At 37.8% G+C, this 18,839-nt stretch overlaps 1 protein-coding gene across 11 annotated transcripts in view; it reads right to left on the reverse strand.

Annotated features, from left to right (window-relative positions):
* KIAA1217 (KIAA1217 ortholog) overlaps nucleotides 1–18,839 on the reverse strand; it is a 531,225-nt gene that overhangs the window by 104,339 nt on the left and 408,047 nt on the right. For 9 of the 11 annotated variants that reach the window (XM_075062285.1, XM_075062284.1, XM_075062283.1 and 6 more), the window contains 2 exons: nucleotides 13,534–13,732; nucleotides 10,318–10,411 (listed from right to left, as the gene is read on the reverse strand). In XM_075062285.1, the coding sequence (XP_074918386.1) occupies nucleotides 10,318–10,411; nucleotides 13,534–13,732 (293 nt within the window). Of the gene's footprint in view, nucleotides 1–4,672; nucleotides 4,967–10,317; nucleotides 10,412–13,533; nucleotides 13,733–18,839 lie in introns of those variants that run through there. The other 2 variants (XM_032775670.2, XM_032775669.2) reach the window with 2 other exon arrangements.

An 18,839-nucleotide genomic window follows, 5' to 3' on the forward strand; every position in this document is an offset into this window, starting at 1 on the left:
TGAGGGAAATGCAGCTAGGTTGCAGGAGCATTTAAAGCAATGCATATCAATAATAATGACGCTAAGACATTAAATGTCTTATCTAAATTGAGTTCAGCTTGGAAGATATATTGGTCCAGATTCAGGTAGAAATGAGGGCTCTAAATTTGCAGTAGGCTGTTCATATTTTCCCTGAACCCATTTGCATATCCTTAGCTGTCAGTTAATGTAGATTAGTTTTCAATGAAATAGCTTCCTTGGTATGCTTGTGGAGAACTATTTAAAGTAGGAGAGAGGAATGAGGATGAATTCTTCTGTCACTTTTAGCATGCATCTAAGACACTCCTACTGGAGCTTTGGGTCCAGCCATGCTTAAGACAGATGGAACACCATGTTCCAAAGACACTGATGCATGTGTGAGATCCAGAACGTTCTGCATCAGCATAATCACATACAAGCACGCCAGAAATCAAAGCCTGCCTGTGTGGGGGTTTTCTCTTTCACCACCAACCTTAATTCTGCCGCACAAGCTATCTCCCTGGTACCAGACTGCATAATTCTACCCCGATCACAAAAGCAAACATCCAGATGAGCCAGTTTATCATGAGTTCATTTTTGCGTATTTATGAGCATGTTTCATGGAGCTGTTTTCCTTTTTCACAAATAAACAGAATGTGAAAGTAAAAAGAAAAAAAACCCTCATTTTAAACTAGGGTGACCAGACATCCCGATTTTATAGGGACAGTCTCAATATTTGGGGCCTTTTCTTATATAGGTACCAATTACCCCCCCATGCCATCCCGATTTTTCACGCATGCTATCCGGCCACCCTATTTTAAACTACCAAATTTAACAGAAGGAAGTTAACAAAGCTCTCATTTTCTTCCTTAGTGCACTTTCCAGACAAAATAGCTTGGATGATAGCGAGTGCATTTCAGCCAAGATATGTCAGAGTGTTATTGTGAATGAAAAAAATACAAACACATTGAAACAACACATTTCTGTTCTAAAAAGGCTGGTTTTACATAATGATATCATTGGTTTGCCAATATCCACATTTAACTCAGCAGCATGCTATGACCCACCCTCACCAAAAGCTATTCTGCTCTTTGGAATGAATATGTAAAAGCTGTACTGATTTTTGAAGAATTAAGGTAGGAGCCCTTGAAATGGCTGGGAATTAGTATTACACTCAAATAGCTTTGTTTGTTTGTTTGGTTTACTTCTGTACTGCTGCTTTTAGATAGGATTTTAAGTACATAAACAAAAGTTGCCTGCTTTGTGCAGATGTAACAAGCATTTCCTTCCCTTTCCCCTTAAGAGATCAAATGAATTGTCAAGATAATGCATACAGTCGCCATCAGCCTTGAAAGCCAAATCCTTAAAACCAGTCTCGATTCCAGCACTTCCTTGGGGCACTGCTGAACTGATGGATTCACCTTTTTTTTTTTCCAAAAAAGGAATAGTTTCAAGCATATATAGCTCTGGTACAGATCAGCATTTTTATTTGGTTTAAATATGCTGTATATCAAATTTCTACTCTTAAAAATAAAGAAGTCCGGTGAGTAAGTGATCTCATAAATCAAAATAAATGCATGGCTTCTTGACTCTCTGATCTACTATTCAGCTTTCATTTTTGTTCCATATTTGTAGCTTTTCCTACTGTGCCAAAGCCAAATAGAACGGAACAATTTCTTATGATTAAACAATAATAAAGAAAAACATAACCTTTAGTCTCATCTGGAATTATCAAATGACTGAGTCAAAACATTTCTATTTCTATTACAGGAATATGGAATAGGTTAGGTTACAATATATATAGGAGACAATACAGTTTGTTGCTTAAATCCTACGCATATTTACACCTGTAACCCACTGTTATCACTAAATAACAACACATCAGATAAGAAGGAAAACATTATGTCACAAGTTCTGCACCCAGCACTATCTTCAGTCCTCATCTGTAGGAAGGAAAGGTCAGTGGATGAGTACAACAATGGATCCACTAGCCCCTTTCCTCATCCCACACAACAGTGCATAGGGAGCCCCCATGCAGCTGGGCTTTGTGGCACATGACTGTGAACCTGCTGCAGAACTAGTCTGCTTTCTTGTGGGCTGAATCTTCCACTGCTATAGAGGAGGCCAGCGAGTATTTGCATTAACACCTCTTTTATCACATTAACATAATTGCTAGCATGGTCTCAAGAGTAATTGTTCTGTTATGTGAACATTTATTTTCTTTCAACTTTACTTCCTTCTGTTCAACATTTGACAAATGCAAAGACAATCTAGCAATCAGCGAACCAGGACAGACAAGTAATATAATGAAATGTGGGGGGTCTTAGGGCTTTATCCAACAAACCTTTTGGCCTATTCAGCCACTTAATTTGCATGTTCAACTTGTCCTAAAGCCTAAAGATAGATTTCTGTACATTAAAGAACGAGATACGATTCCAATACTATATACTTCTTCTCATAGTGCTCTTTTGCCTACTGATTTTTGCACCTGTCTTGTTTATGCCAACTCAGATTATTATACCCCAGATTTTGTGTGTATCCAAGAAGGGATGTTCGTACTGCTCATATTTTCAGGAGTCCGATCAGTTTTCTTGACTCCAGATTAGAACTGACACCATGTAATCAAAGACCACAGCTGTGTGGGTGGATTCTCCAAAAAGATCCAGAGTCGGATCTCTTTTCTGCTTCTATAGAAAAAAGAGGATGAAGACAAAGTAGGCTTTATCTCCCTTATGGAATCTGGCCCTTTTGCTGCTATATTTGCCTAGAGGAAAGCAGTTGGTCGTACAAAGAAGTGAAGACTCAGCTGTGAGCAAGGAACTCCGATCCTGTACAAAGAGTTGTACTTCCGGATAATGTAATATGGAAGAACGTTAGGGAAGGCTAAAATAAAGTCCTGATTAAATAAAGCAATGTCAGGCTTAAAGAAAGAAGAACTGATCCTTCCAACCAGGCTGGTGTCACAGAGAGCACAATAGACTAAATTAACCTCAGCAAGGTGATTTTTAATCTCTGTTGAGGTAAGAGCAGATGTGCAAAGCTGTATGGAAGACTGAGAACCATCTTTGGATTTGCTATCCCAGAGCTTACGGGGTCTTCTGAATTCTCATAAGCTTCCTTATTTACAAGGGAGGACTGGTTTCTGACAATGGCGGACACAGCTGTGAGTATTCTTATAGTATGTCATTGCATTAGCGAGTTCTAGCAATGTTTGACTCCGTCAAATACTTAGGAAATGGAGGTAAATAGCCACACTACTGCAAGGGCTGTGAAAGAGTAAAACATCCAAGGAATAGGAACCAGGAAACCTTCTGTAAAAGTATGTGGATTAAGAATAAAAGCAATAACAAACAATAAAAATGGACCCAAACCCAATTCTCACGTCCTTATTCAGGGAAAACTCCCACTGAAGCCAATAGACTTTTACCCAAGAAGGCCAATCTCACAATTGTGCTTTGTGTTAGACACTTGGCCTCCAGACTCAGTCACAGGCCAACAGAAAATTTGAGTTGCTCTTAAATAATTCTATCTGGATGACGCAAGAGGTGTACTGACATGCTCCAGAGCAAGCTGCTTGCAACCCTCAAACAGAGAGAGAGGCTGTTAAAAGGAAATAAAATCACTATTAAAGTGAGTGTATCATGGTGGGAGCCTGGATCTATTTCTTCTCAGAAAAAGTTATTGGGGATTTCAGATGACAGGCTTGTGATATCTTAATCTAAAAAGAGAGTAATATATAACTGGTAGATTCCTGGTATTTGCAGAGTGGGTGAGGGATACTCATATTCCCAGATTAGTTGACGTTGGCTAAAATGCTTTTATTCAGATCAAGTTTGATATCATTTAACTTGAAAATAAGTAAGCAGAACTTCGTTTTAACAGACCCATTTTATTCTTTGACAACTTTTTAAAATGCTACTTTAAAATACTAAAATGCTACTTTTAGATTGTTGGTATATTACAGAATCTATATAATTATATAGAACATGAATGATATTTTTTCAAAATAAATATAATTTAACAATAGCACATTACCACTTAATTATTTAAAACTCCACAATGAGAGCTCCATCCAAACATATCTCAGGATCTGTAGATTTAAACAGATCATTTTATGTGCGATACTTGAGATTTATATTTTGTTTTATTGATAGCTAAAAACAAAAATGAACTAATTCTTAATCTTCTAGCCACCTTCTCAATAATCTAGATCACTTATGGGGTAATTTTTATAGTATATGTAAGATATATGAATGAAAGAGCACGGGTACATTTATTATATTTCATAACAGTTTGATTAGATACAGTTACCTCTCAATGTCTTCTTCTCTACAGCAGTATAAATAATTGGCAGCTCAGTAACAGGTCAGTCATTAAAAAGAGTAAAACTCATGTCACAGAAACAATTCCAGAGCATCAGATACTATATTTATATATTATATTAAACTCTCAAAAAGATTTCAAATGACAAGTTAGAAAATAAACAAATTATTACTTTCAATACACAGATATTAAACTAGACATAAAGACTAGTTTTGAATAAAACATTTCTTTTTCTGGAAGATTTAAAAAAAACCTAGTTTTGATCTCTGGTTTAAATCCTCAGTTAATCTAAATATATCCTTTAGCCAAAAAGAAAAAGGAATTCCATATTCACTACAAATAGGCATCTTACCTTACATCTTTTGGTGAACTCCTTTTCTAGAAGAATCTGGCAGGTATTAGAACACAAAAGTACTTTCAGCTAAGCTTGTCTTTACATTATCTTAAAACTAAACTTATTTTGCCAGAAGAAGCTCTTAGACAAAACATGTGGGCTAAAACAGCAGCAGCCTCCCTGTTCAGGAGATTTCATGGATATTCACAGGCTTTGCTTCCGCTGTCCGAAAGTTAAGTCTGAGTAAGAAAGGCATTTTTCCTGTCCCGGAAACCAGTATAACCAAAACTAATGCTGAGCTAATGAGAAATGTTTCTTTCATGTGTTCTGTTTGGCAGACACTGCAAGTCATATCAAGGAAACACATGATGTTTATAAATACAATATGTCTCATGTTGTCATAACCTCTCAAAGACAACAACAGCACTAGAAAAAGCAGGCAGCAAAACAGCAGGAAAGAGGATATTTGTATCGTTTAGAAGTTCGGTATCAGATATACATATCTTGGCTTTTTTCCTAAAGAAAATGTTTTACGGTAAAGGGGATCAGTAAGGCAGTGTATGGCAACTTATAAACATACTATGGGTATTCCTAGCATTATCATGCATTCAAACAACTACGCATTTAAATATTTGTTCTCAGTTTTAGGAGTTACAATCTAAGCAGATGGCTATATTGCAGTCACAGGGTGTGATTACAGTTCAAATAAACATACCCAGGCTCGCTTTCATTTAGCTAGCTCAAGTCCTGGAGCATGGAAGCTGCAGCAATGTGCACTTCAGTGTGGCTGTACAAGCCTGTCCAGGAATCACTCGCAAGTCTAGCGCACACTGGAGCACAAGCTGCCATAGCTTCACTGTTCTGGTACCTGAGCTACCTCAGCCTGCTCTGAGTAGAAGGGGACTTCATGCATAGAGCTGCCCCTTTTAAACCCTCTTGCCCGTTCAATTCTCAGGGGATGCATCAGTGTCATCGTGCTGTCCCCTTGTCCCCTTTTGCAGTAGTTTGACCTCTCCCCTTCAGCTCCCCCCAGCCATAAAGCACTGTTTCTTCATTCGGCCAGCCAGGTAAATCCTCCTCCCTGCCCCAATGGTTCGGTGCAATCATTCTGGCACCTAATCTAGCTCAGTATGTCTATACACCTTGTGATTGCAGTATAGACATACCCTAAGACTGTTACAAAAAATCAGCAAGTGGTCGATAATTTTGGCAACACTTTTATTTTTACTTTTTGCATTTAATGAGATGAAGATTTTTAACTTGAATACAATCCAATGAAACACTGCTAGGAATCTCCCATAATCTGGATGCCTTTGTTTAAAGTATCTGAAGAACTTAAAAGCATGATCATGCATTTATTATCTCTATGTCTTTCTTTAAAAGGTTGTATAGATTTTTTTTAAACTAAGGACTAGTGGAAACTTGACGGGTGCAGATTAGCACTCGGTGCAGGCAGACACATCTCTTAGGGATTAATTTATTAAAGAGGGAACTCTGTATTCTCACAAAGAGGATAGGAAAGAAGTTGGTAAAGTAGAGCTAGGAGCTAGAGATGGACAGTCATATTTAAATGAGATACTTTTACATGAAGGAAAGCAACTGAACATTGACAAAATGTATAGATCTAAATACTAATGGATGAACTACAGTGCCTGTCATTAAATGAGGATTTTGATATAACAGACATCACAGAAACTTGGGGGAATGAGGATAACCAATGGGATGGGTAATACCAGGGTACAATACATATATATATATATATATATATATATATATATATATATATATATATATATATATATTGCACTGATGGGGGAGTGCCATAGAATCTTTGACTATATGTCAAAGAAAGCATAGAGTCAAATGAAATAAAAATCTCAAATCAAACTGTGCCATAGAATCTCTATGGATAGAAATTCCATGCTTGAACAATAACAGTACAGCAGTAGGAAGGTACTAAGCACCACCTACCAAGATGGTGGCAGTGATTGTGAAATACTCAGGGAGATTAGAGAGGCTGCAAAGAGAGAAAAATGCAATAATAATGGGGATTTCAACTAGCCCCATGTTGACTGGGTACATGTCACCTCAGGACACGATGAAAAGATAAAATTTCTTGACATCATAAATGACTGCTTCTTGGAGCAGCTTGTCCTGGAACCTACAAGAGGAGACACAATTCTTGAGTCAGTCCTAAGTGGAGCACAGGATTTGGTCCAGGATATCAATATAGCTGAACCCCTTGGTAACAGCAACCATCATATAATTAAATTTAACACCCTTGTATGGAGACAAATGCCAAAGAAGCCCACCACAGTAGCATTTGACTTAAAAAGGAGAGCTGCACAAAAATGAGGAAGCTAGTTAAACAAACATTAAAAGGAACAGTCACAAGGGTGAAATGCCTGCAAACTGCATGGACAATATTTAAATCTACTGATAGGCAAAGTAAGAAAAATGTAGCTTGAGAACCTATTATACTTTGATTTAAGGATACTAACTTTGTATATTTGGATATGTGATGTTGGCAATTTGAGTTTTAATGGCTATAAAGCTGTTGACTGTCATTAAATAATTATTGTCTGATCCCCTCCATAATTTCCCATAACTGTGAAAATTTAAATAAAAAAATAAGAAAAAAGCTTTAAAATAAATATCAATATTATCTATCAACATTATAAAAAATAAACATTTAATTCTGCCAATCCTAAGTATAATACAAAAAATGTGTGACAAGATCTAACTTCGTAAGGTGTTGATTCACATTTCAAAAGTAATCTCCTTAAAACAGGACAGGCAATAATCACTTCATCCCTAGATTTACTGAAACAGATGCTAAGGCTAAGCACTTTGTTTACAGTAATTACTCCTTCCTCCCCTCTCATTTTAGTATAGTTAGTTTCAATTTATCTAAGCATCATGGTGAAGGTAGGAAGACTGGAGTGATATCTTTCCCACCACCCAACTTCTTCCGTATCCTACACTTGTCTGCCTAAATGCAGCTGCAGAACGAATGCATTCTTACTCTTGGGTTCATCCGCTCCACCACATACAAAAAGGTGATCACATATATAAGCAACAAAACATAAAATCAGGTGCTTCTTTTCAGACTTCTCAGTGCTGCCTCACCGATGTCTTGAACTCTGACTTGAAAGGACTACCTCTCAAATTGAAAAGGGCATCCAAGATCTGACCAAACCCAACTCTGCTGAGCTTGTGAGATCTAACGAAAGCACATCGCCAGGTGAGCTGGCTATAGACCAGGCAATAACAATTCTTGGGAGATGTGAAGATTTTGAAATGCCACCTCCGGTAAGACAAACACCCAAAGAACCACCTCAGAGAGGAGAGTGGAACACGGTAAAATAATCACAGAATTGTAGAAACATAAGGCTGTGTAGCAGGGTGGTCCCCTGCTCCTGCCCTGAAGGGCTTAAAGCCCTGGGGGAAGGTTGTGGCTGGGAGCTACTAAGTTGGGCTGATTGGGATGTGGCTGCAGCTGGGTCATGCCCCAATCAGGCCACAGCTGGCCTGTATAAAGAGGCTGGGAGCCAGGAGCTCAGGAGACTCCCTCTGCCTGTAGAGGGAGATGGGCCTGGCTGCAGAGAGCTAGACATAGGGTACCTGAGTGGACCAGGGCTGGGAAAAGGGCAGAGGAGCTGGGGAGCTCCAACCTGGAAAGACCAGGGGTAGGCCATGGCAGCAGGTCCAAACCCTCCTTGCCAGTGGTGAGTAGGCTGATACTGTAGTCTGCCCCAGGGCATGGGGCTAGATGATGACTGGCAGTAGTCTTATACTGAGGCAAGGTGGGAATAGTGGGTGGGGGCTCCCCAGGGAGGGGAGACCCTAAGACTAAGGGGGTACTGCCAGGGGGCAGCACCCCAGGTAAAAGGGCACTGGGTCCAGGGAGGGACATGGGGGCCAGAGGACAGGCAGATCACCAGCCTGCAGAGGGTGCTCCAGAGCTGAATCGAGCTAATTCCCAGAAGTCACCAGCAGGAGGTGCCGCAGGGGTGAGTCCGCACCTCTACAGGCTGAAAGAGATCTTAAAATGTCCTCTAATCCAGCCTCCTGCATTGGCATAGAGGGAGCCACCTTTATTTTTGAATTATCCCACTTTGGCCAGAGGGAGAGAGTTTAGCCATACACAATATATGTCTGTGGGCATAATCTCAGTTGCACAATTCTATATTTTAATGTGAACAATACACGTTTTAACCACTGTTTTTACAGAGAGCCAACATTTGTATTTGAAACAACTTTATTAGATAGTAAACATCTGACACAGGGCCAAAGAAGTAATCCAGATTGCTGATATTTTGATTTTTATGTACACATTAGCAAAACATGCCTGAATACCAGTCCATCCCACAGCACACACAAAAGTTACATTTAGCCCCCCTTTCAAGTCGGACAACAACAATTTAGGCCTAAAGATGTAATGTCAATGCATTATTATTACAATGGTAATACAATGGCACCGAAAATGTGCCCTGCCCTAGGATATAAATGATATATTTCAGATAGATCTGCTTACTGTTCCACAGAAGTCAACAGTATTTCAGGATTCTCAGCACCTTGCAGGAGACACATAGCAATTCATCAGATCTGTCCCTAAAAGAGCCGCTACCATTCTATATACGGATTTTTAGCATGCAGTGAGATTAATAATCAGATAATTGGATTTTCTGACGCATCAGAAAGATTGTTTTATGATGTTTTAAAATTCAAATATTTAAATAAAATAATTATAGGAGAAGTGGTTGAAAATATCACAGGAAACTGAACGACTGCCACAATTGTACTGAAACAATAATGCCCTACACCATTACAACTACAAAAGTGCTTAAATATAATCAAACCAAAAAAGCAAAGATCTGTGGCAGATGAAAAAGAAATTGTGAAATCAAGAACCAGATGCACAATTATAAACTAATATTTTTACAGGAGTTCCTCAGAACATTTGACATCCACTTTGGACCATGTATAAATTACTAAAAACTAAACATCACACTTGCTAGTAACTGTATCCTTCTTGAAGGCTTAATATGATTTTATTATTTCCTCTATATACTATATTTAAGCAAAAAAGAAAACAAAGGGAATACATTTCAGAAGCTTTCTTGGCAAATTGAAAGGCAAAGATTTCACCTTAACAAAGGTTACTACATTTATGGTATTTTTGACAGACTCACAAAAATTGATGCTCTTTTCAAAACTGCAAAGCATTTATTAGTGTGTTGGGTCTGAGATGGCCATTTATGAAGCACATCAGGAGACAGGGAGCTCAACTGGAAAGCTTTTGAAAATGGTGTTGCGAGTTGCACTACTACTGAAGTTAAACCATGCTCTGCTCTGTTGAAAAGAAGAGAGAGTTTGGTGCCCACTAATGTATGAGACTTCAGTTTGCATTCTGAAACAAATTACTAAAACACTGGGCTGTGATTCCAGTTCGTTACTGTGAATGAATGAGGGATCAGAGAGCTGTTAGAGTAAATAGTGACAAGGAATGACGTGATAGATCAATAAACGAGTTAGCAGGATGGATCAATGTCGTCCCCTTGCAGCATGTATGTATTCACGCTATTTATGTTAATGTAAACATTTCACACAGAAAACAGGAGATAAAATAAAAATGAATATAAATCAACTCTGGCACTTACCCTTATATCTCCATTTACAGTTCTGGATGTATGATTAAATGCATGAGCTGGATCTTTGTTGTAAACTTTAAGGAAAGATCTGTCCTGAATGTTCCTGGAATCAAAAACATCAACAACGATAGTAGATGAAAGGAGTTTTATTTTAGACATTTCCTTTGCTTGCCCTAAGGATTCAGGCAACAGACAAACACCATCACGATATTGCTGCAATTGACTAATAAAAAACTCTACTGCTATAAAATAGACAAACAAATAGCAAAACCTACTTCGTTCTCTATCCCCTGGGAAGTACCACTCTTTCAGTACAGCTCCACACTCATATAAATCAGGTGGCACTGAGTTTCTTTCAAAATCCCCGGCACAGAGTGAAAACACTTTGTAAGATAATAAAGCTCCAATATTTACAATGCACCCAAAAGGGTTTAAGTTAATATTTAAGTGCTTTATTGTGTACTCTACACAAACACATGAATTTCTGATATTCTAATGAGCACAAAGCAAAAGAAAAATACTCTTTTGAAATTATTCTTGAGGCAAAAGTAACTTACAGTAGTTTGTTCACAAAATTGAAAATATTCCATAGCAATTAAGAACTCATCGGCAAATGTAAAAACAAACTTTCAAGCCTCCAATCTTTCATAAAGCTTTTTTTAAAATCAAAAAGTATCAGCTTTGATAAAAGCAACTACAGAATTTTGATGCAAATTGTTAGAAGAAAACATCAAAAGATTTTTAAGGTTAGCACAAAGAGCCTTGTCATTCATGAGTCTTTTTATAAACTGACTCATTTAGACAACAATCAGACAACAGATGTTTTACATTAGTCTCAAAACCTACCTTACAATAATTTCATAGATTAGAAATCTGCACTGAGTCCTGCTGATTTCTTGTTCAGTACTAATCAGCAACAATCTAATTAACGGCAACAATCTAAACACACTAATGTCCTTTCAAAACTGTGATTCCTTCCATTTCACAGTAGTGAGTTCAAGAGAATTTGCACACAAGACTGAATTTCTTTCCTCCAGGTATAGCAACAAGTTTAGTGGACTGATCTTACTCATTAGGATTATCATTTTTAAAAAATGAAGTGAAATTCTTGGGCTGGTCTAATTTCTTTCTTTTAAAGTCATATTACAGTCAGTGATTGTTCTGAATCTGTAACTAGTTAGAACTTGCATTGCTGCTGTAGACTTCAAGCAGTCTATTAAAAAACCACGTAGCTTAACAGACAGATCAGTCCCATCTGTTTAAGAAATGTATGGTTAATGAGAAGTTTAGGGTTGATGAGAATTAACTACATGTAGAATGCACAAGAAAATACCTCTCCTGTAGCAAATTTAGGTTTTGTTTATTTATGGCAGCATAAACTCTTTTCTGTCTTACAAATATGGGAAAAAAGTGACGGGTCTACGTTTAGTTAGTGAATAATTTGTGAACAATGTTAACTGTATGTAAAATTAAATAATATTCAGTGCCAACAGTACAGATGTTACACATAAGGTAAGGACAAAATTCTGCTCAGAGATCTATCTGCATGAAGAATCTAAACTACAGAACTCTGCTCTCCATATGGACATGGAATGATTCTTTGTTAATATATTTCTCAATGAAAGGAAAGTTCTCTCATTTTTTTCAGTTCACTCTTAGTTCACAAATGATGATGCCATAAACAGAGGCAAGGTGGGTGAGGTAATATCTTTAATTAGACCAAACTTAATCTACTCTTTTTTCTCTCTCTGAAATGATGGTTGAGAAAGTTTACTCAATTAATGTCAAGTTCAGTTTAAAAATAATCTCCATGGCTATCTTATAGAAATATGACAGCTTGAAGTAAAGTAGTGCTTTAAGGCAACATAGTAAAATACAGTGCATTTGATCTCTGAAGTGAATTGTATTTCGCACCATATCTCCATTCCACTCCACCTGAAACTTTTCTGATAACAGGTATACATTCATGTATTTTTTTATTTGCACATCTGTTTTACATTCACTATTCGACAGTGTTAGAACTGAACACTTTTCCTTCTGTCCCTCTTTCTCTTCTGCTTCGCTCTTGTGATTTTGTATCTGTTCTGATATTTATCATATATTACCTTATGAACAGTTTGGTGTAAATATATGCCACATATCCCTGCACTACTTTTCACACCATAACAAATTTATGGCCAGCCACATGGTTGTAACTGCTGTGCACATAGGCCATTGGGAACTTCTTGCTGGTTATGGGTTAACATTCCAATCCTTCTGCTCCAAAAGCACAAATACCAATTGGTGTCAGAAGTTCAGAGCTTAAGAAACATGGTTGAGCAGCTCGGATTCCATCCAGCAGAGGACATGCACATACACACACGCAAACCAGGTCTTTACAATATTCTAGTATGCAGTATTGGCTGAGATCAGAAGTATTTTTAATTATTAGTATTAATTATTTGTATTAATGTAGCACCTAGGACCAGTGGCAGGTATCCAGTTGCCCAGTCCTGATGGAGGCTAGAGCAGCAGTGGGTACACTCCAGCCTCTGCCACCGGTGTAATGGATTTTACGCTGGTGGTAGATGATAAATAGCAGAGCTCTGCTCCATGACACTCCCTCCAGCCCACACTGTGCCCCAAAACACCCATGACACTTTTTCCGACCCCCCTTCACATCAGGGGAGAGGGATAGCTCAGTGGTTTGAGCATTGGCCTGCTAAACCCAAGGTTGTGACTTCAGTCCTTGAGGGGGCCACTTAAGGATCTGGGGCAAAAATCAGTACTTGGTCCTGTTAGTGAAGGCAGGGGGCTGGACTCAATGACCTTTCAACATCCTTTCCAGTTCTAGGAGATAGGTATATCTCCAATTATTATATTACTTTCTGTCAGTAGAGATAGAGATCTGTTTTAAGGCCACTTTGTGAATTATTTAATGTTTAATATTTCAAATATGCATGTTTTGGTAAAAACACAATAAAATATTAATTGTAAAAGCTAACCAAACTTATCTGTATTGCATGAATATTTAAATAAATTATATCATACATATACGGCTTGTGCAACAGATGTGGTACATATCGCTTCAGGCATGCGTCAAACTGTGAAAATGCCAAATTACTCAGACACCATTGAACTTGCCTCAATGTGTCAGACCTGATATTTGTTAGATATTTATCAGCTTAACTCTTTTTCACGCTATTGATGCACTGCAGGAAAAAAACCCAACTGTAGTTTACCTACCTTACATCATTTAGTTCATAGTATATGTTTCTGCTCTCGTCCTTGATGTAAATGGCAACACTGGGAGACTCCAGCATTTTCATTGTCAGTTGCTGGGGGAAGGCACTTACGAAGAGGGCACGAATCGTGTCTGTGCTTGTAATTTCATTCGGCATCCTTAACTGTTTTGTTTCATCTCCATACTGAAGATATAAAACTCCTAAAAGCAAAATACAATTGAAGATTTTTTTTTTTTAAATGCATGGAATAAATCTAGACTCCAAAGTCCACATAGAACAAACAAACATATATTTAATTCTATATTAGAATAAGGAAAGCTAGATGTGTCTCTCTCACACACACCATACCTTTTCACTACAATACTGGAATGAAGAATGTCTCGTGGATATTGATTATTTGTTTCTATACCACAGAGTATTCCCATAGCAACATGTTATTGCAGGGGATCTATTTTTACTGTTCTTTAGTTAGATCAAAAGTTTACACTAAAAGAGCTAATTTTAAAATAATATTAAAATGAACCCATACTACAAGGAAGGTGCAGGTAAATCATGGGAAATTTTCTGTCAGCCGAGGGAAAAATTAATCCGTGTATCACTTAGGTTCTTTTAAGCATAAACTCTTTGCTTTAACGTCACAGTTACTCAACAAGGGGTTGATTTTCAAACCAGCTCCCCATTTTTGCAAGCATAATTTTGTGCCCACAATTGATTTATCAGCAATTTATTTATTTATAAAATTGTAGGTGAAATTCATAATAGGAACAAAGCCGAAGTCACTAAAAAGCAGATCTAGCTTGACTATCAGACATTTTAATTTTGAGTGTTTCTGTGTGAAATGGTTTGCAACCTTAATTATAAACTCTAACACATCACAGTATAGTACAGTAGAGGGGGGCGGAAAGAAAGAATCTGAGTCATATATAAATAGATGTATAGATTTTAAAGCCAAAAAGGATCATTCCAATAATCTAGTTTGGCTTTCTGCACAACACAGACCAACAAACCTCCCCCAGCAATTTGTGCATTAAGCCTATAACTTTTGGTTGAGCTTCAGTACATCTTTTATAAAGGTATCTAGTCTTGATTGAAAAACTTCAAGTGCTGGAGAACCATCATATGAGGTAAATTGTTCCAACAGTTGTTTACCATCACTGTTAACATTTTGCACTTTATTTCTAGTCTCAGTTTGTCTAGCTTCAGCTTCCAACTAGTGGATTTTGTTATGTCTTTTTCTACTAGATTAAAGAGCCATCTACTATCAGAAATCTCTTTCCTTATGTACGTACTTGGGGACCATGATCAAGTGACCTCTCAAACTTATCCTGGACAAACTAAATAGATTGAGCTTCTTAAGTCTTTCAGTACCAGGCATGGTTTCCAGACTTATTTTTCTTCTAGTTAAAAGTAATTGTCAATATTTTGCACTTATATACTGCAGTGCTTTTCATCAAAGGATCTCAAAACAAATAGACTTTAATTAATTACTGGTATGTCCAACAATATTCCCCTGAGGTAGGAAAATATTGTATTATATTCATTTTACAGATGGGCAAATGGAAACACAGAGGCCGTCCTCCCCTTGTGGATTCTCGTATTTTCTCCCACTGGACCTTGCTCACTAGGGGTGAGATTCTCACTCCAACACCATCCCCTTTCTGATAGAGTGACATAAAAGGGCATAAAAAGCCTCGAATCTGGCCAGAGGAGAATTCCCCCAGTGTAGGAACTGAGGAAGACAGCCACAGACTATCCTGCAAGACCTGACATCTGAGCCATGCCCCAGGTAGGAAGGACATGTTGGGGGTGGTGCCACAGCCTGCCTATAGGCATCTGAGGACAGGCTGACATGATGTTAGAGAGCCCTGAGGGGCTACCTGTGTTACACCAGTGGCCTCTCCAGCTCCTAGAGAAGTCCTGAATCAGGAGGGCACAAAGGTACTTGAAGAGAAGAGAATGACAGATCTGCTCAAGTGTGACTATTTTGCTCTTCCTTGGTTAGTCCTCAGAGGATATAAGCCACAATACCAACAATGCATTTTCTTCTTTAAGTCAGCTGTTTTTTTGGTAAGGGAACAGAAATGCCTAAATATTATCCTTATTGATGATCATGCGGTCTATGGTGCTACAGCCCAAATTACAAAACCCATTTAGCTAGTGATATCTTGGTTTAAAGTCAAAATTGGTTATGCCACCAATGATGGGGTGGTGGAAGGGTTTTATTTTGTATATTCATGAGCTACCACCAGTGACTAAAAGTTTGTGCTCAAGTCCTGGGACATGAAGCCATTTACTGAAAAATATAGAAGACATATTAATCTAAGATGAGTTTTCTTCATCCTCAGCTCTTAGTATTTTTCTCACTATGTTGCCCGTAATTGCTGTAAATGAATGAATGCACATTTTGGCAGGTGTTCCCACAAACAGTGAGCAGATAATTGCACCTAGAGCAAGAGAAGGCAGAACATGTTAATTTTTATGCACACTAATCATACTCCTCAACACCAGCTAACCATAATTTAATATTAGGCTGCTTTTAAAATGACACTGTCAGTACCTTTTCTATAGTATTATGAATGGATGATATTGTTATGAGCTGGGTTAAACCTTGTTATGGGTTGAATTGAAGCCTCATTGAAAATGAGGTGTGAACAGCCCTTCAATTAAGATAAGTGTAAAACACAGTTAAGGGGCCATACTTAAAACATTGACATAATTTAGTCTGCCCAGTAACTAGCAACACCTGGGTGGACGGTTCCATTGAGCATTGTTCTGATCAGATGTGCTTGTGGCATAGGTGCTGCAACTAGGGGAGCAGGGGTAGTGTGGGGTAGAAGAAGGTGCTGCAGCATTCCCTGGTTTGAAGTGGTTTCCATCATATACAAGGTTTACAGTTTGATTCAATGGCTCTCAGCATCGCCAGTATACAAATTGTTCCAACACCACTAACGTTGTGGGGAAAAAGTCTAGCTGGAAGGGATAGACAAGAAACAGAGAAACTCAAAAGCAACAAAAAAGCCAAGCAGTAGCCTGTAACCACAGCATAACCCTGAAAAAGCCTAGAAAAAGGTTCTGGGTCAGAGTTGCTGGCTAAAGAAAGATTGGGCCTGTAAACTAAGAAACGACTCCTTTTGTTTCTGGTTCCTCCTGTGTTTGGAGAAGCAGGACATTTTACATTCTTTGTAAATGAATAAGACTGCATCCAAGAAAATACCAGACTCCATCATCAGTTTCTACTTCCAGCTGAAACTTTCCCAGGGTCCTGAAATTGACTAGCTGCTCGGGTCAAAAAGGGGTAACTATATCATCCTGTGTCATTAAGGTTGCACTCAGATTCCATTAGAAACTCTATTTTCAACCTTTTCCTTTGGCAGGCAAAACTGGACTGACCCATAAGTTGCCAGATTTACTCCAAAGATTTAGGAGAATTTTTCTGAAAGTTTTTTTTTTTAAAAATGGACTATATCTCAAAAACTGTTAAGTGAATTTTCTTTACTCTGAATTGAAATTATGATTTTTTTTGTTAAACATCCTTGAGAAGAAAATAAGCTGTAATTAATCAATATTTTAATGATTATATCTAACACCTGTATTCACTGTTCTTAAGCAAACAAAAAGTTTTGCATGTGATTACTTTCAGCGTATATGAGAATTTTTCTTTGAAGGTGGCATTCAAAATGTTTTTCAGTTGATAAAAGATGCTTAACATGACACTTTAAAAGTGATATATCGATGCCTTTTTTTTTTTTTAAACTCAGTAACCAAACAAATTTTTTTGTTAACTTTAAACTAAGTTTGCTACTATGTACGAATATCAACAAATGTCAGTTTAAAACAAAACAAAAAAAACCCTTTAGGGGTTAAAGGGTTTGGAACATTCCCAAACAGTCTTAACTCTGCCCTTCATCACATACCCTCAACCTATACATCAGAAACTCACTTACAGTTGTTTTAAGGGAGATTTTCCAAATAAACTTATATCTAATCTGCAATGATTGTGCCTTAACAATATAGAGGTTTTATGAACAAATCACAGAGACCTTTGGTCCATAAAACTTATTAGCATGGGAAAGAACATTTTCAAAGGCATTTTGGTAAATTCTCTTTCTTCTATTCTCCCTTATATTATATACTTTTTAAAAGCTCCTGCCTTTTCCATTGAGTTGCCTGATCCATGTCATAATATAGCAGTACTTTAGGGTGTTTCCTGTTGGAGAAAACTAGCTGTTCATTCCAAAAAAATCCTGTTTCAGCATGACAGAAGAAAAAGGGACTTTCAGATCCATTATTTTAAATCATCCACCTTGTTCCACACACATATCTCATCAGGCTGAAACTGGGATAACTGGCAACACCTTAATGCCCAGCTTGAAGGAAGCAGCTACACCCCTGGAGTCATTTCTTATTGTCAACTAATAAATTACTCACATTAAAACTACAGCAAGAGGAAATAGTGTCTAACCCTGGTGTAGCTCTCATTAGGACAACAGCATAGCTGCCAGCAAAGCTGATGGAAAGGAAGCCAAAGGAAACAAATGCTAATGTTTTCATGCATCCTAATGCTCCTCCTGCACTTACTCTTCTGTCACAACAGATTCGCTAGAAAGATTAAGATTGTGCTGAGTTTTTATGAACACAAAACAAACAAGACAATAACGCAGCATGTAATAGGCTTAACTTCAGGAGGACAGGTAACAGAATAATGAAGACTATAATATATAGCACATCTGAAAGCAGTAACTCGAGTCAAACAATGCTACTGCTGCTAATTCTAAGCATGTCTATAGCAGCAGCTTACTCCACGAGGGGTCTCATTGACATCAGCGTAAGAACTATTTAATATCAATAAGGGTGTCAGAATCTGGCCCGAAGTGAATACTGGAATATTGATACTAATGCCCCCCAACAAACGGATCAGATTTTGCCATGAATGTTATCTGAGACAAATATAGTATAGTATTTAAGGGTGTAACAGTGGTCAGAACCCACATAGTTCTTCTTAGATATGTATCAGACAAATAGAGATAACACACATTGGTGTCCTTATCAGTGAATTCTGCAGACACACACACAACTTTGCTACAGCAAGACTTCTTGCAATGGAGAAGAAATTCCTTAGTATACAGTTGTTACTATCCCCACACTCAACACTAGCCTTTCCAGCTATACAGCACATTCTTTCAGAACTAGTCTGAGGCCTGGTCTACACTACGCGTTTAAATCGATTTAAAGAGCGTTAAATCAATTTAACGCTGTACCCGTCCACACTACAACGCCCTTTATATCGATATAAAGGGCTCTTTAAAT

This window comes from Chelonoidis abingdonii, chromosome 2, assembly GCF_003597395.2.
Source record: "Chelonoidis abingdonii isolate Lonesome George chromosome 2, CheloAbing_2.0, whole genome shotgun sequence".
Classification (NCBI taxonomy): Eukaryota; Metazoa; Chordata; order Testudines; family Testudinidae; genus Chelonoidis; species Chelonoidis abingdonii.